At 46.2% G+C, this 27,968-nt stretch overlaps 1 protein-coding gene across 2 annotated transcripts; it reads left to right on the plus strand.

Moving 5' to 3' along the window:
* Nucleotides 1-144: 144 nt before the first annotated feature.
* On the plus strand, nucleotides 145-27,923 carry VDAC1 (voltage dependent anion channel 1). 2 transcript variants are annotated; one of them, XM_041763663.1, is made up of 9 exons: nucleotides 145-297; nucleotides 12,392-12,464; nucleotides 12,984-13,033; nucleotides 14,292-14,444; nucleotides 14,537-14,589; nucleotides 18,940-19,167; nucleotides 24,167-24,317; nucleotides 25,955-26,012; nucleotides 26,980-27,923. In XM_041763663.1, the coding sequence occupies exons 2-9, from the start codon at nucleotides 12,398-12,400 to the stop codon at nucleotides 27,069-27,071; spliced, it is 852 nt and encodes a 283-aa protein (XP_041619597.1). In that variant the 5' UTR covers nucleotides 145-297; nucleotides 12,392-12,397; the 3' UTR covers nucleotides 27,072-27,923. The 2 variants fall into 2 exon arrangements, with proteins under 2 accessions (XP_041619597.1, XP_041619598.1); XM_041763664.1 differs by lacking the exon at nucleotides 145-297 and adding an exon at nucleotides 1,019-1,146.
* The last annotated feature ends 45 nt before the right edge of the window (nucleotides 27,924-27,968 follow it).

Genomic DNA, 27,968 nt, shown 5'->3' on the forward strand with positions numbered 1-27,968 from the left:
TTTGCAACGCCCCCGCCCCCTCCCAACCCCATAAGCTGGTGCCCCTCTTCCTCGGCATCCGGACCCCTTCGGAACACCACTCAGTTGCCTTTTCCTCCTCCAGCTGCCCTCTCGGCCTCTGCCCCGCCCAGCCGCCTGCTCCTTTAATCGGCGCCACAGCTGGTGGTGAGCGAGTGCCCCGGTTCCCGAGCCCCGGCCTCCTCCACGGCCCCAAGCCGCGGAGAACGGTTGTCGGCGGAGGCCAAAGACGCGCAGCGCAGCCTCTCCAACCGGCCGCGAGGCTCTGCGCGATCCTGGGTGAGGGGGCCGCCGGCTCGGGCCTGGCGGGAGCGCCCCGGCTAGCACCGGGCTGGGCGGGTGGGGGGGGGCCCGGGCTGGCTGCGGCCTCCCGTCTGCGCTCTCGGGCTCCCAGCGGGGGCCGTTCTGGCGAAGCGCGGTTTGCTGTTCTCGCTTCTCAAAAGCTCCGAAAATGGCCACTAGCAGTTTCGCTCCCGGGGCCAAGCGCCTGCCACTCTGGAGCGCAAGCTCGGCGCGCCGGGGTCTCTCGGCGCTTGGCCCTCGGCCGCCGTGGCCGGCGGGCCCGGCTGGGCGCGGGAAGGGTCGGCGGCCCGGAGCCCGCAGCCCGCAGCCCGGAGCCCGCAGCCCGGAGCCCGCAGCCCGCAGCCCCGGCCGTGGGCGCCCCTCCGCGTCCGCCGGGCGTGGGGCGGCTCCCGGGGCACGGAGCCCGACCCAGCGCCCCGCGCGGGCTTCCCCGGGGAGGGTCCGCGGTCACCTCGTCCCCGGGGCTGGGGGCCCGCCCCCGCCCCCCGCGCCCCGCGCCCCCCGCAGGCGTCCACGCGTGTCCCCGCGCCCGCGCACGCCCGGGGCCCCCGCGTCCGGGCAGGCGCCGAGGGCGCGCGGAGGTGAGGGCGGCGGCGCGCCGCGGGCGAGGGGACCGGCCCGGCCTGGGCGGGGTCCGGGGCGGGCCCAGGGGCGGGGCTCGCGGGCCGGGGCGCGCAGGGTCGGGGCGGGTCCGCGCCGCCGCCGTCCGCCCCGCGCCGCCCCGCGCCGCCCCGCCCCGCCCCCGGCCCGGCCGTGCGCTCCGTTCCTCGCGCAGCAGCCTCCGCGGTAGGTGCCGCTGAGCCCGCCGCCGCCGCCGCCCGCGAGGTAGGCACCTCGGCCGGGGACCCGCGCCCCGCAGGCGCCCGGGGGGCGGGCCGGGCCGCGGGAGCTGGCGGGGGCGGTGGAGGGGGCGCCGGCGCGGATGGGGCCGAGGGCCGGCGGGGCCGCGCGGGGGAGCGGGGCGGAGCGGGCGCAGCGGGGCGGAGCGGGCGCAGCGGGGCGCCCCGCGAGGGCCTGGGCGGGCAGCGGCGGGCGCAGCAGGCCTCGGCGGGCGGCCCGGGCGGGAGCGGGAGGCCGGGCGCCCCGGGGCGCCTGCGGCTGGGCTCGAGCCTGCGGGGACCGCGGGGACCGCGGGCGAGGGGCACGGGCCGCCGCGCGAGGGCCCGGCCGGCTGCAGCTCTAGGTGACCTTTGCCGGCGGCGCCCTCTGGACCCGGGTCCCGCCCTCGCGGGCCGCGCGGGGACCGCCCGCCGCCCACGCTCGCCGGGCTCGGCCCCCGGACCGGCGCGGGCCCTGCGGTGCCCGAGGCCCAGCCCGGCCCCAGCCCCAGCCCCGCGCGCCCCGTCCGGCCCGTGGGCCCACGCCCCGAGACGCCGGCGCCCGGCCTTGTCCGCGGGGCCACTCCTCCCCGGGCGGCGCCGGGGAGTCGGCGAGGCCTCGAGGGCCGGGCGGGGGCTAGGCCTCGGGGAGGGAGGCCGGGCGGGAGCGGGACGGGGCCTCCTCGGCCTTTGGAGGGACTCCCGGTTTGCTCGCTCATTCATTCACGGAGTGCGGCGGCGCCTTCGCGAAACTGGCTCAGAGCCCTTGGATTTCCGGACTTGCAACCCTAGTGACTTGTCCAAGGTCACACAGCCGGGACCACAGCAGGCCTGAGTGCTCTCATCTGTACAATAGGAGCAGTTATAGCTCTCCCTCGTCGGGTTTTGGGGAAGAATAAAATGAGTTGGTCAACACGAAGCCTTCAGGGGAAAGCGGGACAGCCTTGAGGCTTTTTGGGAGGATTTGGCCCACCCTCTGCAGACCATTTTACTCCACGAGGTGTTCTGGAAAGGGTTCAATAAACAGCCAGCTGCTGTTATTTTAAACATTATTACTAAGCACTTGTATACTGGGCACTGACCAATTTTCAGGATAATTCATGAAAAATCCTTTAAGTTTACAGACAGACAAGGTCAGGCTGAAGCAGGAAGTTGCCTTTGGGTGCAGAGCTGAGGGAAGCCTAGCCTCGTTTGACCCATTCCCTTGACCAGCCTCACCTCTCTGGAGGAGATAGAGAATGGATCCCTCCTTTTCTCCATTCGCTGTTGGCAAGGCCAGGGCAGACTGCCCAGGGCTTGCCTTGTTTCTCCAGCCCAGCTCTGGACTGAGTTCTACAGGGTTAGGCTTAAGCCTTATGCAGCTTTGTTTTCAGCGCCTGGGGTGGTGCCACTTGACGCACATTAGGTACTTGAGAAGGGTCTGTGGGGGTAAATGCAATCTTGCTTTTTATCCAAGAAGCAACTCACCCTTACTGAGAGAAGGATAGTTTTTACGATTGCAGCATTTGGCTTAGAGTAGGTGCTCATTAAGTATTTGTGAAATTATTGAATGGGCATATGCAGTGGCTGCAGGCCCAGACCAGAGTTTCTTGATCTTGGACATCCTAAGGGACACACACTCATTCACTTCCAGCAAATACCCTTGCTTAGGAGAGAGTCACAGATATTTAAAGACTTGTAGTTGAATGTACAGCCCTGGAGCACTGAGACGCAGATCTGTTTCTTTCTTTTTTTTTTTTTTTTTTTTAAGATTTTTTTAATTTTATTTATTCATAGAGACACACAGAGAGAGAGAGGCAGAGACCCAGGCAGAAGGAGAAGCAGGCTCCATACAGGGAGCCCGATGTGGGACTCCATCCCAGGTCTCCAGGATCACGCCCCAGGCTGTAGGCCGCACTAAACCACTGCGCCACCGCCACCGGGGCTGCCTGCAGATCTGTTTCCTAATTTGAAATCTGCTTTAAACCTGTTACCTTCGTTATGTGACTTTTTCACATCCTGTGGGAAACTCGTAGAACTGGTGTTTCTGGGCCTGCAGGGTGGTGGTGGTGGGGTGACCCCAGTGAGTGGGATTCTCCTAAGGTTTTGGGCCTGGTGCTTTTCCCCTTTCTGATGAGTGAATTAGTAAAATGCTTGACCCTGGGGATTGTCCAGAGTAAAATTCTTGACCGTGGGGAGGGGGTAGTACTGCTCTCACTTGATTACTTAGTTTTATTTCTGTATTTTATTCTGTATGCAATAGGCAAGGGCTATCTGTAGACACAAATACAGTGGCTTAGGGGGACCATATAGTGATGAGTTGACTGTGGGCTGCTGGTCCTGCTGGGCAATAGGCAGATGTGGACAGTAACCTTCAGGCTGGTGCTAAGGAGGAACGCTGGCCCTCCACTTTTGCCCGCAAGATGTTCCCAAGGGACTGAAGTTCACTTGGTCCTTGATGGGATTTCTCATGGCCTACCCTCTTTGTTGGTGATGACTTTGTTGGCATGTGTGGTTGAGAGCCAGCTCAAGTCTGCAGGCAGCCCCTCATGGTACTCAGAGGGTCTGTGGCCTTGGGCTCCCTACAGACACCTCTGGTAGCCACTGAGGAAATGTGACCAGTGGGATCCTCCACCGGGCCTGGGCACAATCCTCTTTTCATTGCTTGCTCTTAGGGGGGTATGGGTGGGTATCTATATGCCCTTTACCCAGAACTGTGCTAGAAGGAGTCTCGGAGAGCAGACTGAGTTCACAACACAGCTCTGACACGAGCCCCCGGATCTAGTACAGGTCAAGTCAATGTCTTGTTCCTTAGTTTCTCCCCTGTGTGATCATCATCATCATCAAAATAGTCCTTAATTGAGGGCCCTGCTCAGCACCCTCTTGGGGGCTTAACATGTGTTCTCTAACATTGAATCTACTCTCCTGGAAGCCTTGGGAGAGAGGTACTATGGTTTGTTTCTTTTTCATGGGTCAGGAGGCTTGAGCACAGATTTGGGATTCAGGGGGTTGTCTGGCTAGTTCCAGGGCTGGCAATTTTGCACTGAAGTTGCCACACCAAGGGGCCACTGGGATGAGCTAATAGATGTGAATGCATTTTGAATGGTAGGATTTGCTGTTCAGAGGGGAAGTGTTTTCTTTCCCACTGATTGGAGTGAACATGTGTATGGCTGGGCGTAGGCTAGCTGTCAGTGGATTGCAGTGGATCACAGTCCCGTGGAGTCATCCCTCTTTGTTGCAAGGACAGTGACCCTGGACATCTGTCAGGATTGAACGGTCAGTTTTTCCTCGGGTGAGATAGGATGCATTCTAGGACCTACTGGGAGAATATTCAGCTAAACAGTTCCTCATTGTGGTCAGGTAGAGGGTGGCCTTTTGATAACTTGCATTGCAACGGTAATTATAATAAGAAATACATAAAATGTAAATCTCTAATAAAATACTATCTGTGGTTGTTGCATACCTCCCAGGCACTATTCACTGTATTAATTAAGTATTTCATGTTACCGATCTAATTCGGTTCTCACAGTGATGCTGAGACAGCTACTCTTTCCCCATATTAGAACCTGAGAAAAGTGAGACTTTTCTTGCCCTGAGCCACGTATCCAGAGAGTTGTGAACTGGTATTGGAACTCAGGGCTGCTTGACTCCCAGATCTACCTGCCCAAGCACTATCTATTTTAACCCCACTGGATCAAGCCAGGCAGTGAGGCTCCAGGTAACTTGAGTCTGAGGCCAGGCCGGAGCTCTGGGTGTGCATGGGACCTAAACCTCATGGGTGGGCAGGCAGGCAGGCAGGCAGGCAGGGTGTCCCCGGGTCAGTTACATTGTCTTGAGGCTTCTGATGGAAGGCTGTGCTGGTGGTGGCCTACCTCCCGGGGTGTTTGAAAATAGAAGCAATGCCTAGGAAGCCGGGCTGCCCGGTGTGAGACTGTTGTGGAGTGGGAGGGAAGGACAGCTGTGCCGGAAACACAGACTTGGTACCAGAGCACACGATGTTGGTTTTGCCAGCATCCTATAGACCTAACAAGGGGCTGCCTTTTCCCTGAGAAAGTGTGGGATGGGTATGTGTGTGGCAGCTTCTGATGGTGTGGGCCCAGTATGTTCTGATGGTGTGGGCCCAGTATGTTGGCTTTCAGAGCTGGGCTGGCCTCCTCCTGGGGAACTTGCTTTTCCTGGTCCCCAGGGTTAGGGGGGAGGTGCTTTTGTTCTAATCCCTGGCTGGTCTGATGCTCCTCCTATATGCTGGCCCAGTTCTGCTCAGACAAACCACCTCTAATGCTGTTAAGAGAAACAGCAGAACCAAAGGCTTTCTTACAATTTTCCCTTTCTAAGGGAAATCCAGGACGGTGGTGATGGTGATGGAGGTGATTGCCATGTTAGTTGGGGTCCTTGCAGGAATCAGGTATGCACTTAATGTGCAGTAATAATGAAGGGATCATTTGCCAAGACGTGAGCGGAGTGTGGAGCACCTCACAAGTGATGTGCTCCACACCACCTCCTCCCCCTCCCCACAACTTTGAGTCCTTTGGAACCTGGATGGGGCCCCTTGGCAGGAGCCATGGCCTTGAAAGGTCATCAGTGCCCACCTAATGCCCAGCAGGGAGGGAGCTTGGGGAACAAGTGCCCCAGCCTCACTCTTCCATCTTTTGCTGGTGTCTCCTATTGGCCAAGAAAGACACTATTGTTAGCTCCATTTTATAGGTGAGCAAAATGAGACACTGAGAATATAAGTTCATCAGAGGCTTTTCCAAAATTATATAGCTAGTAAAGGCTGGTGCTAGTAGAACCTCTGCCAGATTCATAGCTCCTTCTAGTAGTCACTGTATCCTGCTGCCTGGGCACCCAGATAGGCTGGGAAATGCTGTAGCAGGGTGGCTCCTGGTGTTTAGGTCCTAGCTCTGTTGTACCCTTGCCCTTGAAGATAGTGTCTGTCAACCCATTGGCTGTAATGTTGCTCAGAAGATTTATCCCGACTAAGCCTCGAGGACTTAAGGCTACCCTGCTTCCTGTGTGAACCACTTCAGTGGTGGTTAGCTCTCTGAGGGTACCAGGGCTCCTGTGTCTGGATCCTTCTGCCTCTGCAGAGAAAAGTGCTGTCCTGCCTGTTTGCTAGGCTAGGAAAAGCTGAGAGGGAGGGAAGGAGGCTTTTGAACAAGTGGCTCAGGTGATTCTCATGCACACTAAAATTAGGAAACTGTCCAACTCCTGCCTCCTGGACAGGATGTCCAGAGCCACAGGTGGTCACCTGGGAGTAGAATGTGTCCCCTATAGGCCTTGCTTGTTAACTGTGACATCTCAGTGTGGTTTGCATCTGTTGTTGGAACCAGGATAGATACTTTCCACATGGCTTTTCCTTTTGGCTCCTCTATTGCAACAGCCATTTAGAACATGACTTATTGCGTCGTGTAGGCAAACATAGCTCAATTTCAGACACGTTGGCTGGATTTTTAAATTTCCTGTCCTTAAAAAAAATTATCATTGTATCCCAACAACTTAAATAATAAAGTGGAATAAACATTGAAAATCCTATTTTTAACTCTACTACCTCCATAAACCCCCTCTTCTTTCCAGAAGCAGCTCCCAGGCAGCCACAATTTACAGATGGGCTTGTAGCATTTCAACATGCCTTTCCATCATTCACAAATGTGTGAATATACAAACGTGTTTGTAAAAGGGTTTTCCTCTAATAACATGGAATTAACACATTGTCTGTGACTTGCTTTTTTCATTTAACTACAGCTGGGCCTTGAGCAACATGGGAGTTAGAGATGCTTACCCCCAAGCAGTCGAAAATCCTTGTATAAAGATTTTATCTATTAGAGAGAGAGAGAGAGAGCATAAACAAGGGGGAGCAGTAGGCAGAGGGAGAGGGAGAAGCAGGCTCCCCATGTATCAGGGAGCCTGATGCAGGGGCTCAATCTCAGGACCGTGGGATCACGATCTGAGCTGAAGGCAGCCACTTAACAGACTAAGCCACTCAGGCACCTCCTTGTATAACTTTTGACCTCTCCCCAAATTTAACTATGAATAGCCTACTGTTAACTTGAAGCCTTACCAATAAGATACAGTCGATTAACTTATATTTTGTATGTTGCATATATTATATATATATTCTTACAGTAAACTAAGCTAGAGAAAAAATAATTAAGAAAATCATAAGAGAAAACACATTTATAGTACTATACTGTATTTATTGAAAAAAATCCACATATAAGTAGACTTGTTCAAATCCGTGTTGTTCAAAGATAGCTGTATATCAAAGATAGCTTTCTTTGCCACAATGCATAAATCCATCTCGTTCTTTCTACCACATAGTACTCCTTAGTTTGCACGTACTTTAATTTTTATTCATTCATGGGATGCCTGGGTGGCTCAGCAGTTGAGCAGATGATCTGCCTTTGGCTCAGGTCGTGATCCCAGGGTCCTGGGATCGACTCCCGCATTGGGCTCCTTCTAGGGAGCCTGCTTCTCCCTCTGCCTCTCTCTCTCTCTCTGTGTGTATCTTTCATTAATAAATAAATAAAATCTTAAAAACTTTTTTTTTATTCATTCATTTCCCTGTCGATGGACATTTAAGGTACTTCCAGTTTCCAGTTTGTGTGTTATAAGTAATGCTGCAGTGAGCATCCTCATGTACACATCTTTGGGTGCCTTGGGTGGGTTCCTAACAGCAGAATTGCCACGAGGTTGATATATGCCCACTTAGACACAGGCCAGCAACTGTCTCCAGAGGGGCTGTACTGTACAAAGTACTTACACTTGGCGTGAATGGGAGTGGCCATTTTTCACACCAGCAGTGGATGTTTTCACTTACAGTTTTGCCAATTGGTTTGTTGAGTGAGCCTCTCAAACACAGATATGTCATTCACTCTAAAGTGGCTCCCTGAGGCCCTTAGAATAAAGTCCATGCCTTGTTCCGAGGTCAGAAGAGGCAGTGATCACTTCTGCAGGCACGTAGTCTTGTCAGCTTGAGTTGAGCTCTCCTCAGGTGAAGAGGGTGCTGGTTGTGGGTCTCTCCACCCCCTGCTGCAGAGGGAGCTCTTACTGCCTGGTTTACATTGTCATTGACTTAGACCCTCTTGTCGGATACTAAGTTTCTGTTTCTTTCCTCCTACTATAAAAATGCTTTCATGCTCTTTGCACATTTACTCATTAAACAGACATTTATATTGAATATCTGCTACGTGCTAGGGCTTGTCATCGTTGACACATAGCTTTTTACATATTTTGGATGAATTTAGGCGTGACAGGCTCTGGGATGCTTTGAGTTCAAGGGCGCAATTTGGGGGTAGGTGTGCATTGTGGGAGTGGTGGGGGCGCTGGGAGCAGAGCAGCCGTCACTGCTCGGCAACTGATGAGTCAAGGAAGCTATGTTCCCTCTAGGCGGAGGTTATGTAAGTGTTAGGCAGGCCATGCTGGGCGATATACTATCTCTAGGCTTTGAGCTTCCAGTATTGCCTGGAGTTTCATTCCTCAACTGAAGTGGAGCTTGCATAATCTGTTCAAGGTCAGCCAGGGAACGGTTGGGTAGGTAGGCTAGGCGGCAGTGGAGGGATACCAGGGACTCCTGTTGCCTGTTGTGGCTTACTTAGTCCTTGTCAAAGTTAGGTCTCCCCAGCCCAGGCCTGTTCATCCCTTGTGTCCCACATATCCTCCAGAACCATGCCCCTAGGCTCTTTCTTGAAGCCTTCCCCAGGCAGACAACTAGGTTCCTGCCTTCCCCCAGGCAGCCTTCTGATTCCCATTTGTCCAGGGCCAGCTTTGTGTCAGAGTGCCCCATTTTGTGGTCAGCCTCCAGAGTCTGGTCTCCTGAAGGCACATGGAGTGGATGTCACAGAGACAGATGGTGAGCAATTTGGAGCTCACCAAATGTGGGTGGAGGTAGGGGCTAGGGCCAGAGTTCAACCTTGAAGTCAGCACAGGCAGGATGTTAAGTGAAAAGGCAGGATGCCTAGCTCTCTTCCCTCTGGTCCTGACCTGAGAAAACATGAATGGAAATCATTATTTCTACACTAAAAATTGTTTTTGCAGTGGGTGCTAAGAACTATGTAAAAATGGGCATTTTCTGGGTGCTGTTGGCAGTTGTAAGAAAGCTGAGCTGACTCAGGCCTTGCATGAATCCTCAGAAAATGCAGAAGGAGACTGGGCGGGGAAAGTGGAGGACTGCACCAAAAGCACAGGGGAAGCTACCTCTGCACAGCACACTGGGGCCTTTAGTGAGGGGGAGTCATCCTCTCGCCTTCCCTGGGTCCAGGAGTGGGCTTGGCTTCACTCAGATCCCGCGCATCTTCCCTGTAGCTGAGCTGGAGCTGCACAGAGCGCTTGGCCTGGTCCAGGCTCCCTCTGCGGTCCCCACTCCCTTGTCCTTCCATGGTAATCTCCTTAACGGCTGTGTACTTTAGGGCCATGTTTGCTGACAGTGGAGTGTTTTTGGGCAGGTGGCTTTGCTTGTTGGGTTTTGGGGATTAGTAATGAGTGAGGGCATTTGGGGCACATTAAATGATGAGTGATCTGTCTTTTCACTGAGGGACAGACCAGTCCAGCTAGGAAAGCTGCCCATGTCTGGTGAGGTGGGTCCTAGAGGCAGCAGAGGGTACTTGGGAAGGCGCTGGACCCTGAGGTATGAGGGAGGGCTTAGCTGACCCAGACACTGGCACAGTCCTGCTTTTCCCCTCACCTGGGGGCTGCATTTGTGTCAGGGGAAGGGCAGCGCTGAAGATGGATGCTCAGTCTACTAATCCCTACTAGCATTGGCTGGGGTGGAGAGTGCTGTGGGCCCTTTGCTGAGATGTGCACATTTCCTGGGGGCTGCGTTGTCTCAGCCTTGACACATGGTTGTTTCATTGCTTCTCCTGGGAGGAGCCAGGGCCATCTGTGGCTGGAGCATGTTTATTTAGGCTGGGGGTATTCTGGTGCTCAGTTTCTTGGTCTGCCCCTGGGGTGGATGTCTGTGAGGTTTGCTTAGGGTGGGAGGGGAACAAGTCAGGAGAGGGGAGTCCCCAGACTTGAAACAGCCAATCAGGACAGCCTAAAATGGATCTTTCCTCCTGTTCTTTGTAGCCTGATGCAGACGTGGACTGAGCTATCCATGGTTCTAGCCGGATCACGTGTAAGAAATAACAAGAGCAACAAAAATAGGAGAGTGTAAACAGCTCACGGGGCTGCTCCACTCCACGCTGCTCTGACACAAAAGTGGGGTGAGGCAGAATTAGCAAAGCCTTTGAAAAAAGTAAAATAGGACTTGGACCACACTTTTGTAATTTCAAAATGTGGAAGTTTATACTTGCTTATTTTACAGTATATTCTCTGCTTCTGTGGGCTTCATGCAATGTGTTGGAAGTTAAGGCTTAGGTCAGCAACGCAGCTTCCAGTTATGATACTGTCCCCCTGGGATCACTTGAACCACTTTTCATTGGGTTCCCGTTTACCAAGGGCATGCTGTGCAGGTGTTGATTTGTGTGACTACATATATATGTGGCTTCAGATGGGGTAGATGCAGATTCAGTTTGGCGATTTAGGTATACTACATATTAAAAATTAAAAAAAAAATTTATTTATTTATTCATGACAGACACAGCCTGAGAGAGAGAGGCAGAGACACAGGCAGAGGGAGAAGCAGGCTCCTTGCAGGGAGCCTGATGTGGGACTTGATCCCGGGTCTCCAGGATGAGGTCCTGGGCCGAAGGCAGGTGCTAAACCACTGAGCCACCTGGGCTGCCCTATATTTTAAAAATTAGTGGAACCATCCATGAGTTTATTGAAATTCTGCTAATTAAGGCTAATTATTGTGGAAATGAGGAAGATGCAGGCTATGGTTGCTTTCTCATGGCTCCTCCTGGGTGGAGCACACTGTATGTGCCATCCTGGATTTGGATTTTAATTTTATGTGTGTGATACATCACAGCAAAGCCTCCCAGGGATACATTGTGGTTCTTAGGGCAAAGGACTATTTGAATTACTCGCCTTCCTTGATCACTGAGGTATTTAATAAATGTTGACTGATTTAGTGATATGCAGCAATTTCAAGTAGTATTTTGATTATTTATTTATTTATTTATTTATTTAAAGATTTTTTACTTATTCATGACAGACACACAGAGAGAGGCAGAGACATAGGAGAGGGAAAAACAGGCTCCCTGTGGGGAGCCTGATGCAGGACCTGATCCCAGGATCCCGGGATCATGACCTGAGCCAAAGGCAGATGCTCAACTGAGTAAGCCTCCCAGGTGCCCCTGAGAGTTGGTTTTAAAAATAAAGTACCATTACAACTCAATAAATGTCGGGATGCCTTGGTGGCTCAGCGGTTGAGTGTCTGTCTGCCTTTGCTCAGGGCATGATCCTGGAGACCCAGGATTGAATCCCACATCGGGCTCCCTGCATGGAGCCTGCTTCTCCCTCTGCCTGTGTCTCTGCCTCTCTCTCCCTGTGTCTCATGAATAAATAAATTAATAAAGTAATAAATTAATAAAATCTTTAAAAACAAAATAAAACAAATCAATAAATGTTTGTTTGAATTAATTTTTGAGGGATGTGTGTAGTTTTATTTCCTTCCATGTGAAAGTTGCCTAATTATTCAGTTTTACTGTATTCTCTGTGAGGAATAGGATTCTTAAAAAATGGGTTCCCCTGAAGGGCGCCTTCTTTTCCTTCTGCTGCCCCTGCTTGTGCTCTCTCTCTGTGTCTGTCAAATAAATAAATAAAATCTTGAAAAAAAAAGTAGGTTCCCCTGAAATGCAAAATCTTGTGAAAAGTTACATTCGTTCTGGCACATAGTAGGTAATCTGTAAGTATTTTGTTGAATGGATGAAATCAGAACCATATGGAGAATAAGTTGGCCTGACAAGCTCTGATTTCTATTCAGTGAATTTAATGTCTTAGTAGCCGACATTTTGTAAGAAGATATGTTTCATTGGCAAGAGCCCTGCAGTTCAGTGAAGTAGCTGGCTCATGGGAATGTGTCTTTGACAATTAATTCATTCAGCAAATATTTACTGACTCCTGCTATATTCTGGGCTTGTGTTCAGTCCTGGGGATGCCAAGGAGAAGTCTAAAGGCAGGCTGATATGCTGTCAACAAAAACTCATGGATGCCAGAAGAAGCACTAGAGCACAAGACTCCCGTGCTCCTATGCACATCTGGGAGAATAAGGAGTCTGGACCTCTGCGCTGATGATTTTTATTGGTGGTTAATTATAGCTAATAATTTTTATTGGTGGAAAACTCATTTCCCTAATTACTAATGTATTTCTCCTGGTGATTCTTTTATTGTAGCAGAAGATGGCTGTGCCTCCCACGTATGCTGATCTTGGCAAATCTGCCAGGGACGTCTTCACTAAGGGTTATGGTGAGTGTGTGAGCTCGCAGACTGGGTTGGCACGTAGGGATTTTACCCACTGCATTTTGAAAGACATAGGTCAGGTAGCTCTTAGAACTCTCATGTCAGGAAAAAAAGGCAAGCTGTCTATGGCTAGTAAAGTAATTTTGGTTTGTGCACCTGGTAGGGGCAGGCTCATGAATTGCTACAGGCAAGTGGACATTCTGGTTTCCTCTCCCACGGGTTGGAGCAGCTCTTTGTATGCCACTGCAGCAGAGTGTGATTTCTAAATGTAGCCCATCCTTAGGCACGTGCTTGCGCTGTCATGCATCTTTTCCTCACAGTCTGCTGGGAGTGCAGTTGAGGCTTGGGGGTGCCGTGCCTTTTCGGTGTGCCACTCTTTGGTGACACCCTGAGTTCCACACGTAGGCAGGCAGCAGCGGAGGCAGGCTCCCTATACACTCATGGCATTTTGAAACAGCAGAAGGGAGGCAGAGATGCTACTCGAGTTATTTAACCTGTTAATAGTCATTATCTTCTTTCTTTTAGGATTTGGCTTAATAAAACTTGACTTGAAAACAAAATCTGAGAATGGACTGGTAAGTTGTCTAACCGACATGGAATATGCCTGTTTATTGTAGATCAGTAAATAACTGCCATGTCCTGGGTGGCAGAGCCAAATGAAAGGCCCTTTTTGATTGTGGTGGTTGTGGCTATCACATTCATTGCATCTTCTATGGGATGGGTGGTTCAGGGGAACCCTGCCTGTAGGTCCCCAATTTAGCAGCTGTTAATACTCATTGTATTTTTCCTTGTTTATTACTTTAAAACGGACCTGTTTCGGGGCACCTGGGTGACTCAGTTGGTCACGATCTCAGGGTCCTGGGATCAAGCCCTGTAGTTTGCTCCATACTCCTTCTGCCCTCCCCCACTGCCCCTTGTGTATGCTCTCTTTCTATCTCAAGTAAATAAATAAAAATCTGTAATAAAAAAAATTGACCTGTTTTTAATGCCACAAAATTATTTTAAAAGTCTTAGTAGTTCCTTTTATTTTTTTTTAAGATTTATTTATTTTAGAGAAAGTGTGTGCACACATGTGTGTACAAGCGAGGGAACTGCAGAGGGAGAGGAAGAGAATCTCAGAGAATCTCAAGCAGACACCCTGCTGAGCATGGATCCTGAAGACCCAGGGCTCCATCTGAAGACCAGGGGCTTGATCTCATGACCCTGAGATCCTGGCCTGAGCTAAAACCAAGAGCTGGATGCTCAACTGACTGAGTACCCAGGCCTCTTTAGCAGTCCCTTTTAGATTGTGCATGTGGTAATTGTTAGAAGGAGGAAGTTTTGGGGTTGATCTACTGCAGTGTCATCTTTAGCTCAGTGCTGGAAGTAGGATAGAAGGGGGATTGCTTTCCTGTCTAGACCAAAGCATTACCAGGGAGGAAGGAAGCTGTCTCCTGACAAAGAATTCCCCATAAGAGTCCTTTAATCAACAGATTTCTTTAGCCCCATCTGTATTTAAATATTGAATTGAATTATAGGAATAGCTTTTGTTCCCATATATATATATTTTTTTCCATATATATGTATATATTTTTAAGATTTTACTTATTCATGAGAGACACAGAGGCAGAGACATAGGCAAAGGGAGAAGCAGGCTCCCCTTGAGGAGCCCGATGTGGGACTCGATCCCAGGACTGAGGGATCACGCCCTGAGCTGAAGGCAGACACCCAACCACTGAGCCACCCAGGTGCACACACATTCTTACATAAAGGAAAATGCATTCTGTTTAGGGTGGCATGATGTACCATGGCAGTGCTGGCGTACAGGTTATGACTCTCTTTCTCCTTTTAAAGGAATTTACAAGTTCGGGTTCAGCCAACACTGAGACCACCAAAGTGACGGGCAGTCTGGAAACCAAGTACAGATGGACTGAATATGGTCTGACATTTACAGAGAAATGGAACACTGACAACACTCTAGGCACAGAGATCACTGTGGAAGATCAGGTAATGGTCACCTGTGGAAAGACACATTTTTATTCATTGACATCTGTTGCCCTGCCTTTTGACTAAGCCTGGCAAATTTCTTTTCGGTTCAGCTTGCACGTGGACTGAAGCTGACCTTTGATTCATCCTTCTCACCAAACACAGGGTAAGAGTCTCGTGTGTTTTCTTAGCAAGGACATTTAGCCATGTTGTGTAGTAAGGTTTTGTGCTGCCCACTGTGGTTCTCCTGGCCTAAGCTGTGGCCAGGCTTCAGGACTTGTGGTCTAGTAATGCTCTGTGTCATATGAATGAGGCTGCTGCTAATGCAAATGGCCAAGGCAATAGGGCAGCAGGCGATGTTTGGAAGCAGGGGTTAAGTGAACACTGTGCCCAGCCCCAGTTTTCAGGCTGGGAGGGCCCTCTCCTCAGCTTTCTGCTTAGGAGCAGGGAGGCTTCTGAGGGTGGCTCTGGAGGCTGCTCTTTTCCTCTGTGACCCTCAGCTACAAAGCATTTAAGCTTGACAGTTATTGAGCTCATCAGGAGGCAAGATGTGTGTTGGTTGCCTCAGCTCCTGAGTGCTTTTCAAAGTGGCTAGGAGAGGAAAACTTTCTTTTTTTCCTCCCTGCTTAGAACAGTGGGTCTCCTAAATCTGGGGGAGATTGTTTTGCATATCGTTGACAGGCTCAAGGGCATATACTGAATTTCACTTTTTGGTTTTTAAACATTATAGTAAAATACGCATATAAAATTAATCCTCCACAGTCTTTAAATGTACATTAAGTGGCATTATGAATTTCATCTTTTGCTGTTATATATTATTTCTTTTCTTCCCTTCTGAAAAATGTCTTTTAGAGGGAGGGTCTACTGAGTTCAGACCCTGCAGTGCATGCAGGGTAACTGCAAGGAACTGGACACACAGGGCTTCTGTGTCTGGAGGTTATAGTTTTTTGTAACTTTGTTATGGATCACATGAAGACCATTGGGCAGGAGCTGGATTTACTCTTTTTCTCATCTCTGCTGTAGTTTCTCTGCAGCAGCATTGGTTTCTTGCTTGCCTACTTCCTCCCGGCACTTTGCCGTGATGAGAGAGGTTACCCAGAGAAACCCTGTGATAGCATGAGGGGCAGGAGGATGTGCTCACATGCTTGAATTTGCTGCCTAGGACTTTGCCTGCTGCCCTGAGATGGCACACTTTGGAATTTGTAAGGTATTTCCTATTACCTTTGGGAGGTTTGCAGAGAAGTCTCTAGGTCCTATAGTAATACACATAAGAGGAATGCTTTTTTTAAAAAAAAAAAAAATTAACTTTTTATTTTGAAATAGTTTTATACTTAACATACACAGAAATGCTGCACAAATAGTATATAGATTTCCCATATATCCTCAACTTAGCTTCTCCTAATGTTAACATCTTACATGACGACTATAACATGATCATCAGAACCAGGAAATTTATGTAGCTTTCATATAGTTAACTGATCTGTTGTCCTACTAATGTCTTATTTCTGGTCCATGATCCAGTTCAGGATACTAGATCGCATTTAGTTGTCAAATCTCTTTTGTCTCCTTTAATCTGGGCATTAGTTTTTCTTTCTCTTTCGTGACCTTGATAGTGTTAAAGAGGATTGGCCAATTATTTTGTAGAATCCTTCAATTTGGATTTGTTTGATGTTTCCTCATGGTGAAATTCAGATTATGCATTTTTGACAGCCACAGAAGTGATTTTTGTGTTGTGTCTGTCTTGATGTGTGATACCAGGGCATATATGTCAGTATGCCTCATTACCAGTGACATTAACTTTGATCACTTGATTAAAGTGCTGCTTGTGAGGTTGCTTGTGAGGTTTCTCTATGTAGCTATTTTTCTCTTTGTAAATAAGTATCTTGGGAGATTCTTTGAGACTCTGTAAATATTCTGTTTCTTATCCTTTGACTAAGAAAGTTAGTATCCATTAGTGATTCTTGCCTGCAACAATTATGTTTGGCAAGTGGTGATTTTCTCTTCCCATTATTCCTTCTGCATTTATTAATTGGGATTCTGCTGTAAGAAAGAGTTCTTTCTTTTTCTCCATTTATTTATTTAATCAATTATTTATTTCAGCATGGATCCATTGACATTTTTTTTTAAAGATTTTATTTATTCATGAGAAATACACACACACACACAGAGGTGCAGAGACACAGGCAGAGGGAGAAGCAGGCTCCACGCAGGGAGCCTGATGTGGGACTCGATCCCGCGTCTCCAGGATCAGGCCCTGGGCTGAAGGCAGATGGTCAACTGCTGAGCTACCCAGGGATCCCTCGGATCCATCGAAATTTATTTTACTCAGTGGGTTATAATCCATTACCATAGTATATTTTATACTCATTTGTTTTAGATATGGCCATTGGGCATGCCTCCAGGTCCACATCCTGTGTTTTTGATAATCCTCTATCATTTCTTTTGAGTTTTACTTCAGAAGATGTACGATGCTCATCTTCTGCTTTTTAAAAAGATTTTGTTTATTTATTTAGTAAAGATTTTATTTATTTACTCATGAGAGACAGAAAGAGAGAGAGAGAGTCAGAGACACAGGAAGAGGGAGAAGCAGGCTTCATACAGGGAGCCCGATGTGGGACTCTATCCTGGGACTCCAGGATAACGCCCTGGACCGAAGGCAAGCGCCAAACCGCTGAGCCACCCAGGGATCCCCATGACTTTATTTATTTATTTATTTATTTATTTATTTATTTATTTATTTATTTATATTTTTATTTTTAAAAATATTTTATGTATTCATTCATGATAGACAGAGAGGGAGAGAGAGAGAGGCAGAGACACAGGCAGAGGGAGACGCAGGCTCCATGCCAGGAGCCCGATGCGGGGTTTGATCCCGGGACTCCAGGATCGCGCCCTGGGCCAAAGGCAGGCACTAAACCGCTGAGCCACCCAGGGATCCCCTCCCATGACTCCTTTTTAAATAAGCATAACCACGATATGATTACATTGTAACAAATAAATTCCTTCATACTTTTAAATCTCTAGCCTGATCAGATTTACATGATTTTATTTTTTTACAGAATCAAAAGTTACCCATGCAAAATTGCAAAAATTGGTTCATATGGCCCTTAAGTCTCATTAATTTTTAGATTTTCCTCTTCCTTTTCCCCACTTGCAATTTATTGAAGTTGAAACTAGGTCATTTGTCCTGTAAGATTACATATAGACTGCATTTTGCTGTTTGCGTCTCTGTGGTGCCATTTAACTTGTTCCTTTGTCTCCCTCGTTTACTGTGAATTGGTAAGTCTAGAGGCTTCATTGCATTTAGATTCAACTGGGGGGGGGGGTTGTAGAATATAAATGGTGCTGTATGCTTCTATGATTTGGACGTAGAAGGCCCAATTTGTTCTTTGTGTGTTAGTGTTATTCACAATTCATTAGAGGTCACAAACTGGTGATAATTCTACTTTAATCATTCATTCTTCAGGTATTAGCTAGAATATTGCAATAAAAAGAAACTTCTGATTAACTATTGGTTACTTTAAGATAGAGTTAGTGTAGGAAAGGTGGATTAAATGTTTGCCTCCTTTTTAATTTATTGTTTCAAAGTAACATATTGCTTTTCTAGTCTCTGAAGATGACTTATGTATGTGTTTTAAGTGTATGAATGAATTCATAGATTTGAACATACTTGTTACATTTCAATCCATTGCTGGTATTGTTCTTAAAGATGCCCTCTTGCCTCCCATGTTGACCTTTGGTAAAGGCAAGGTAATATGTTTGCAGGTGACATGACTCACCCATGTTTCCTGAATAGTAGGCACGATAGGCACTCACCTGGTCATATATGCAAAACTGGGATTAGCAGACAAGACCTGTGGACTTTTCCTGACTTGCAGGGACCTGGCCCCCATGACTGCAAGGCCTCCAGTTCATCTCAATACCCAGGTCTCTGAAATACATACTCATTGGGATCTCATGAATAATGAATTAAAAGCTATCAGTTATATTTATACTTAAAAGGAATCTGGCTAGTGTTTGCTGGTTTATTTACTTACTAAGTGAGCCACAAAGTAAGAAAGTAACCATCTCCTTAAAAGTTGCCGTTGAGATTGCTGCCTTCATGACAGATACACCATATCTTTTTCATAGACTTGGAGGATAGCAAAGAAACATCTGTTTCATAATTACATGGTGGCACTCTCCCTAATAAATGCCTGTGTAAACCATTACATTAAGCATAGGGAGAGGTTAGTAAAAGACAATTACTTAGTGCTTTCCCCCCCCAAGCTTTTCCAGGCTGTGTTCTCACTTCATTATTATGGCATTTCTGCAGACTGGATTCTGGTTGGAGAGTTTGTGTTCTGCCGTTAGGGCGCAGCAGCTGCATAAGGAAGATCTGGGCCCTGACTTGGCCCTGCATCTCTGTATATAAACTGGGATTATTATTTTTTTTTTTTTTAATTTCTTGGTATGGTTGTTGCAAGGTAAGTTAGTAAGTTAGCTTGTGTTCTTAATCCAATTTCTTTTCCTTCAGGAAAAAAAATGCTAAAATCAAGACAGGGTATAAGCGGGAGCACATCAACCTGGGCTGTGACGTGGATTTTGACATTGCTGGTCCTTCCATCCGGGGTGCTTTGGTGCTGGGCTATGAGGGCTGGCTGGCTGGCTACCAGATGAATTTTGAGACTGCAAAGTCCCGAGTGACCCAGAGCAACTTTGCGGTTGGCTACAAGACCGACGAATTCCAGCTCCATACTAACGTGTAAGTGTACATGAGTGTGGTGTGTGAGTTTGTGTAGAAGAGAAATTGCTTTTCAAGCTCAGTTTTTTTTTTTTTTTTAAGATTTTATTTATTTATTGATGAGAGCCACAGAGAAAGGTAGAGACATAGGGAGAGGGAGAAGCAGGCTTCCTGCAGGGAACCCGATGTGGGATTTGATCCCAGGACCCCAGGATCACCACCTGAGCTGAAGGGAGATGCTTAACCACTAAGCCACCCAGGTGCCCCCAAGCTCAATTTTAAATCACTTTAAAATGAGTGTATTCATTTTTTTTTTTTTAAGTGAGTATATTCAAATCAGATGAGCCAAATGGCCTTCTGGTATTTTTCTGTTTCCCACCTGCTCATCTCCAGAAGTGGCTTAGATTCTTTCTGTTCTAGAGATGTTCAGTGTTGTAACTGGTACACATAGAATGACTGATCAGTTACAGCAGTGGCGTGGTGTCTGTCCAGAGGAGTGTCCCTTCCCTGCTAGTGTCCTTTAGTGGACATTAGAGCACCTTTCAGTTTTAGTAACAAAGTGGTGGGGAAAGGTGCTGCTCTCTTTCTCTGTATGATGCCTAAGATCAGGTGGCTGTGCTTAATGAAATGTAGATCTGAGAGACAGGTTAGGGGATGATGATCTTGGTTGCATACGGTGTCTTCTCTACATGGCATAGCATGCACATTTTATTAATGACTGGACAGTATGGTGAAGGGGCAGATTAGGTTAGAGAGCCCCTTGTAATCAAATTTGGGAGTTCAAGTGGAGTGCTGCTGATTTAGGTGAATGGAAATGCACTTTTTGTTTTTTAAAGATTTTATTCATTTGACAGAGAGAGCACAAGCATGCGGAGGGTCAGAGGGAGAGGGAGAAGCAGGCTCCCTGCTGAACAGAGAGCCAAATGTGAGGCTTGATCCCAGGACCCTGGGATCATGACCCTGAAGTGAAGGCAGGTGCTTAACTGATTGAGCCACCTGGGCACCCTGGAAATGCACCTTTAAGTCTAAAATCACTGTAGGCAGGAGGTACCTGTGGCATGAGTAGGGGACAACTTTACCAGTTTTCTTTCTTTCCACTAGAGGTCACTAAAGAAGTGACTTCTTAAAGACAAGGAAGGGATACTAATATCTATTAACATTTCCATTTATAAACTTTTTTGAGGAGTTTTTTTTTTTAAGATTTTATTTATTTATTTGAAAGAGAGAGAGAGAGACAGCAGCAGAGAGCAGGAGCTGGGGGATCAGCAGAGGGAGAGAGAGAAGCAGACTCCCCGCTGAGCAGGGAGCCCGACATGAGGTTTGATTCCAGGACCCCAAGATCACAACCCAAGCTGAAGGCAGACACTAACCAACTGAGCCACCCAGGCACCATGAGGAATTTTTATTTATTTTAAAAGTTTTAATTTTTTAAAGATTATTTATTTATTTATTTATTCATGAGAAACACAGAGAGAGAGGCAGAGACACAGGCAGAGAGAGAAGCAGGCTGCCCATGGGGAGCCTGATGTGGGACTTGGTCCCAGGACCCCAGGATCATGACTTGAGCCAAAGGCAGCTGCTCAACCACTGAGCCACCCAGGTGTCATGAGGAATTTTTATACAGTAGTTCCCCCATATTTGCCACTTCACTTTCCACAATGTCAGTTATCCATTTTCAACTATAGTCTAGAAGTAGATGATCCTCCTTCTGATGTATTGTCAAGAGATCAGTAGTAGCCTGTTGCTATGTCACATGTCTTTGTCATTCACCTAAAATTTATCCCATCATGTAGGTGTTTTGTCATTCACAACATCCTAAGAAGGTTGTATATACTCTGAGGCGCCTGGGTGGCTCAGTTGGTTAAGCATCCAACTCTTGATTTTGGCTCAGGTCATAATCTTAGGGTCATGAGATGGAGCCCGGTGTCGGGCTCCATGCTGGGCATGGAAGCTGCTTGAGATTCTCTCTGCTTCTCCCTCTCTCCTCCTTATACCTCCCTCTCTAAAAACAAAACAAAACAAAACAAAAACCAACAACAAAAACCCCCCCAAAACCAAAGACGGGGATATACAGTGCAATAAGATATTTTGTGAGACAGAGAGACCACATTTATAGAACTTTGAGTACAGTATATTGTTATAATTGTTCTATTTTATTCAAAAATTGTTATTGTTGCTAAACTCTTACTATGTCTAATTTATAAATTAAATTTATCATGGGTATGTATGTATAGTAGAAAACAGTAAGTTTAGGCTTCAGTACTATCTGTGGTTTCAGACATCCATTTGCGATCTTGCAACATATCCCCTTCAGATAAGGGAGGACCACTGTAATTAATATAACAGAATTAACATAATAGATATATGAATGGAGTAATTTTTGAGTTTTTTAAAACAAGAGAGTCCCATGAAAACCATAGTGAAGGATAGTCTAGGGTTTCCTAGGTTGGGGGTGGGAGTGTGTGACCACAAAGGGGTGGTATGAGATTTGGGGCGGGGGGCAGATAGAATTGTTCTGTATCCTGATTGTAGTGGTCACACAGATCTTGTACATGTGTTAAAATCTGTAGAAATACACACCAAAGGAGTACCTGGGTGGCTCAACAGGTTAAGCATCTGCCTTCAGCTCATGTCATGATTAGGGTCCTGGGATGGAGCCTCTCTAGGGCTCCCTGCTCAGAGGGGAGCCTGCTTCTCTCTCTTCCCTTGCTTGCTGCTCCCTCTGCTTGTGTGCTCACTCTTTCTCTGTCAAATAAATGAATAAAATCTTTAAAAAATGTATACCAAAAAAGGTAAAAAAGATGGGTAAATTAAAAAAAAGTAACATACAAAAATGTCACAGGAAAAACAGTACAAGCAATATAGAAAGATTTGTTAAGTTAGAATTTTTGTTTTATTTTGTTTTGTTTTTTTAACATTTTATTTATTTATTCATGAGAGACACAGAAAGAGAGGCAGAGACACCGGCAGAGGGAGATGCAGGCTCCCCACAGGGAGCCTGATGCAGGACTGGATCCTGGCACTGCAGGATCATACCCTGAGCCGAAGGCAGATGCTCAAAACACTGAGCTACCCAGGTGTCCCGAAGTTAGAATTTTGACTGAAATGGAAAGACCTTCTTTGGTTTGGAATTGGAAATTGGCATCAGTTCTAGGAATAACAATGACTGTTAGCTGTTTTCCCCACATACCTGAGCCTCACATACCTGATTTTTAATAAGTGGACATGGTTTATTTTTAGCTGGCGTGGAAACAGCTGACACAGCTAATCTGGGTTGCTCTGGTGCTTGTGGAGGCCCCAATGTGTAATAGACGCTCTTTGTGCTTTTTTTTTTTTTTCTTTGTGCTTTATATAGATGAATTGGAACAATGAATTCCCTCCGTTTAGGGTTTTGAGAGCTCAGTACAGGAAGATGGCCGTGTTGCTGGTTTTAGAGTTTATTGAAAAAACAAGTTTTTTAGACAAACATGTGAGGCCCCCAAATTTTCCCATTTTAGTTATACTAAAGTCACTTATAAATCTGTTATTTGTGACAAGCTGCTGTTTTGTAGCATACTCAGCTTTTCTGAAGAAGTTAGGATTCCATGTGAATTGGGGTTGCCTGAGCTCAACCTGTACTTTCTGGAAGCACAACGTCTATGTGGTTGAATTCCAGGGGAACATTTCAGCATTTAGAATGTATTTATGAGCATCTACTTCAGGGAGAGTGTATTGGTGAGGAGTAGAATTTGCAGTGACTCAGTAACTATTTGTCCTTGGATTAGTGAGTGACTTCTAAGCTCTTTGCTGAATTCCAAAGCACATGGGCTTTGCCTTTACTAGTTTCGTTTCGTTTCTTTTGTTTTCTTTTCTTTTGTTTTCTTTTCTTTTGTTTTCTTTTCTTTCTTTCTTTTCTTTTCTTTTCTTTCTTTCTTTCTTTCTTTCTTTCTCTCTCTCTCTCTCTTCCTTCCTTCCTTCCTTCCTTCCTTCCTTCCTTCCTTCCTTCCTTCCTTCCTTTTTTAAGATTTTATTTATTTATTCATGAGAGACACACAGAGAGAAAGAGAGAGAGAGAGGCAGAGACACAAGCAGTCTCCATGTAGGGAGCCCGACACGGGACTTGATCCCAGGTCTCCAGGATCACACCCCAGGCCAAAGGCAGCACTAAACCGCTGAGCCACTGGGGCTGCCCTCTTTACCAGTTTCTGATGACGTTTCTACTTGAAACACCCAAGACGATGAGGCACAACTCTGAGATTGTTTCATGTTAAAAATATAAGGAGGGGAGGGGGATATTTTCAGAGGCTGGAGTCAATATGGGGTGTTTGGAAGAGAGGAAGGAGTTTGTCCCATTGGGTTTCATTCCGTTTTTGAAAGCTAGAAACATTTTGTAAGCACCAAGTAGCTCCCTTTCATCCATCAGAACTGTAGAGATAGTGCGGTTTGCGCTAAGAGTTTTGCATAAGTAGAGGAGTCTGAGTTTCAGGTTAAGCTCTTTTGTAATTGCTGGTCCTCTGAGGGACCGGGTCACTTTTGGCTGTGTCTTCACAGCAGTGGCTGCAGCTGGTGGTGCTAAGGGCTGTAACTTGCCTTCTGAAGAATACTAGAGGCCCAGTCTTTCTTACCATTTCTGGCTGTGTTCTCTTCTCATTTGCTTCTGCTTCCTTACCATTGTTATTTATAGTCACATTTATAAAAGTAATAACATCAGCAGCAGCAAAAAAGAAAAATTTCCCAGAATCCCAATGTCTTACTTGCTGGTTTTATTTTAAAGAATATTTTGGAAGCAAACCTCTGAAGTTCCATGCATCCTGAGCTTCCTGCCTTTTGGTGTTCCTAGTGATGGTTCAAATAGCCTTTCCCTTCCTTTGAACCTTCCCAATGCTGGTGTCTGTTCTATTCCTGTCAGGCTTTTCCCTAATTTGGTACCTGCTTTGTGTCAGCTTTGGTCCATTTATAGCATCCCTGCCCTCTGTTAGACTTGGACAGCTGTGCCTGGTTCTAGCCAGTCTTTGGGCATCTGTGCTATGCTTGTTTGCAGAAACGATGGGACAGAGTTTGGTGGCTCCATTTATCAGAAGGTGAATAAGAAGTTAGAGACCGCTGTCAATCTGGCCTGGACAGCAGGAAATAGTAACACTCGCTTTGGAATAGCAGCCAAGTATCAGATTGACCCTGATGCCTGTTTCTCGGTGAGTACCTGTGGAATCATGCATTGCCCAGGCTCCACCTGAAGGTTGGGTTGGAATCACTCTGGAGGGCTGGGATTCTGTGCTTGGGCTAGAGATTTTCTCCCTGTGGAAAGAGTTTGAAATGAGGAAAGTGATAACAGTAATAGCACTCACTGTGCATGCCAGGCACTGTGTGCAGCCCATTATAGGTGGGTTACTTTGTTTAATTTTTACACAACCTATTTGAGGTAGGTGCCTTAAAAAAAAAAAAAAATCATCCCAACCCTGTTTTCACAAATGAGGAACTGAAAATTCAGAGAGGTCAAAGGCAGATGGGGCAGACAGTTGGTAAACACTGACGTCTGGACTTGATGGTTTGCTGGGGAGCCTCTTCGTCTAATCAGCCCTTATTCCACCTGCAGACTGTAAAGGGGTTACCTTGAACCGTAAGGTTTTAAATGTTCATTTTCCTTCTCATTTTTCATTTTCTTGCCCTGCTCCTGTATTGGATATTAAGAAACCAGACCCTGGCATTTAGCAATTGCTGCACGGTTTTTGCATTAAATCCTGTTCAGCTCATCTCTTTTGTCACAGGGCATTACTAGCTGCATCCTTTTTGGAGTGGAATGAGGAAATCTCATGTTACGGGATGGTGCTTGTGTAATTTACAAACAGCCCATTTGAAGTCTGAGATGGAAACTGAATCTGGCTCCCTGAGTGTTAAGTGCCTTAGGAAAAGGGGCCTTAGTAATTAGATGGTATAAGCAAAACGAACAGCCAGATGGGGCACTCACTGACTGCTGGGAGATCTTCCTTCCCCCTGCTTTGTTCTTTCTCATGGGGGTTGTCAGGTTGAAAACATGTACCTTGGCAGCCTCAGCTTTTTCTAGGACTTGGTGTTCTCATGACTTGAGATTGCTGTGCTCCCTCCTGACCTCTCTTTATTTCACCAGAAAGGGGCCAGGGAGAGGCCCTACAACTCAGGCAGAAGAGTGAGGGCAAAATTATTATTGATTCAACTGCTTTATTGAACTTAATTATTAATCAGCATTCACTAAGTGCTGAAATTTAAGTGACTGGCAAAGTCATTCTTTTGCTCCAGCATACATTTTAAATTCAGGCATGGCAGTGCCAAACCTTCTTCATGTCCGTATGATTTTTGCTTGCTTTTTTCATGAAGGGAAAATTCTAACAATGCTATGCCTTAAAAAACAAACAAACAAAAACCCCCTTCAAAACCCCATCTGGCATTTGCTGTTTTCCCTTATCCTAATTAAATAGATCTTGAAGAAGTCTTCCATATAAGAAAGATTTCTATTTCTCTGACCACAAATGAAAGTGTCTTCACCTGTTATAAATTCAGACCTACTCAGTATAAATGAAATTGGGCATTCATACCTTCAGGAATCAAATTTAAATAATAACTTCCTTTTAATTGATAGTTGTGTTGACTCTTTGAGTTTCTTTTCTGAGACTTAGCTCTCAGATTTTATATATTTCATGTTGACTTGAATGAATCCCATAAACAAAATTGTCATAAAGATAGAGAATTTGATCCTGAAGTCCAGAGTTGGTTGTTACAAAGCTTTTACTCATTTTGGAGAAGGAAACATAAAGTACTTAACGGTTTCACTGTGTCTTATCTTTTCCTTGACTAGGCTAAAGTGAACAACTCCAGCCTGATAGGTTTAGGATACACTCAGACCCTAAAGCCAGGTATGTGTTGCTTGTGAAAATGAGTGAGATTAATTATTTGCTTTAAAGAAAATTAGGGTGCTGGTTTGCTGCTTTATGTTACTGCTTATATAATGCCTGTATTGTACATTTTAAATGAGTGTATATAGGGTTTTTATAATGAAATGTTTATAAAAGGTTATAGAGTCATTATAAGACATTTGGAAACTAGAAGTAGTAAATAGAAAAAAGGTCAAGGCTAACGTACATTATACTTTTGGTTATTTTTTTCCATCTGTTTTTCCAGTGTATTCATCATGCTCGATACTTATTTCCAGCAGGTTCTTAAAATTAGCACATAGATCATCCTTATTGTATAACTTGTGCAGGTTTCCTTTGCACGATTGGCTAGACCAGTCCCTTGTTTATTAGAACTACAGGAGATGGTACCACCTTGGGGTTAGTTTCATCATGTTGGGTCTTTGAACTCTAGAAATCTAAGATTATCTGATGGCAAAATCAAGCTATTGTAGGGAAAATACCAATTATTTGTGTGCGTGTGTGTGTGTGTTTGTGTGTACACTGAGTGTGAGGCCTTGGAGTCTGATTCATGGTTGGGTTTCATTTCAAGGTATTTTTGCTGAAGAAGTTTACTGCATGGTGCCAGTGGTAGAGAGGTTATTGTAGCAGGGGGCGATGAGAGGACAAAAGAAAGTGGACTCCCTAAAGTGGGTTTGGGTGGGCTGTGGAATAATAATTGGTGTTTTATAAGCTCCTTCTAGGCTATCAATTAATTAGTCAGATGGTGTTCAGTAACAGGGATTGATGGGCCATGTGGTTTGGCCTTGCTGATCACACACAGCCAAAGCAGGTTCTGAAATTGCTGTGGTCTTGCCAGTGTGCTTTGGCATGCCTCCATGTGTTGACCTGTCTTCTATGTGTTGAGATTTCTTATATTTTCTCTACTCCATTCCCCCCTCTTTCCTCTCCCCGATTCTTTCCCCTGCAGGTATCAAACTGACGCTATCGGCTCTGCTGGATGGCAAGAATGTCAATGCTGGCGGCCACAAGCTTGGTCTAGGACTGGAGTTTCAGGCGTAAATGGATACTGTACAATCATTTAATTTTAAACTATTTTGAGCATAGCTACCTTCAGAATTTAGTGTACCTTTTAATGTTGTATGTCTGGGATGCAAGTATTGCTAAATATCATGTTAGACCTCCAGGTTAAAGATGATTGAGCTTTAAAGTGTTACCCTTTCAGAGGTACAGAAGAAACCCAATTCCATGAAAAGTCCTTTCAGCTGTAGACTTGGGGGGACCTTGGTGGCCCCTCTAGAGAGTTCAGGTTTCTTTTTTATCTAGAAATGGCTGCAAGTGGAAGCTGATAATTTGTAGGCACTTTGTTAATTGATATTGAGTCAATGAATGAAATGATGACTTCTTGAGAATTGAACTTTGGTTTCCTACCCGAATGAAGGAGAGGCTCATTGATGGTGTGTACAAACTCATTGAAAGAGATTTTTTTTAGACAGATTTTCATGACCTGTTTCCACCCACTCCATCACCTCTTTTACACCAAAAGTAGTCTGCAGGGCGTGATAGCTGTTTCTTTTGTGCCATTTTGGGGTGGAGAAGGTGGATGTGATTAAGCCAATAATTCAGGACTTAATTCCCTCTCATGTTGTGGTTTTCTACCCTTGCACCAGAGTATGAAATAGCTTCTAAGAGTCCCAGCTCTAAGCTGGGAAGAGTCTCTGTGACTGTAATCACGTTGTGACAACACTCGGAATAAAAATTGGACTTGTTATATTCTCACTACTCAGTTTATTTTTTAGCAGTTTAATGGGTACATTTTAGAGTCTTCCATTTTGTGTGGAATTAGATCATCCCCTTCAAATGCTGTAATTAACATCACTTAAAGTAAAACTTGAATAAAATATTGAAACCTCATTCTTCTGTTGTCTTTATTAATAAAGGGGTAAATGGGGCATTTGT

The sequence above is a fragment of the Vulpes lagopus genome, chromosome 7 (assembly GCF_018345385.1).
Source record: "Vulpes lagopus strain Blue_001 chromosome 7, ASM1834538v1, whole genome shotgun sequence".
Taxonomy (NCBI): domain Eukaryota; kingdom Metazoa; phylum Chordata; class Mammalia; order Carnivora; family Canidae; genus Vulpes; species Vulpes lagopus.

Coding starts and splice junctions, on each gene's coding strand:
- VDAC1 (XM_041763663.1), top strand. CDS start 12,398: ATGGCTGTGCCTCCCACGTATGCTGATCTTGGCAAATCTGCCAGGGAC. Junction 13,034..14,291: donor CAAAATCTGAGAATGGACTG/GTAAGTTGTCTA, acceptor CTCCTTTTAAAG/GAATTTACAAGTTCGGGTTC. Junction 14,445..14,536: donor AGATCACTGTGGAAGATCAG/GTAATGGTCACC, acceptor TTTTCGGTTCAG/CTTGCACGTGGACTGAAGCT.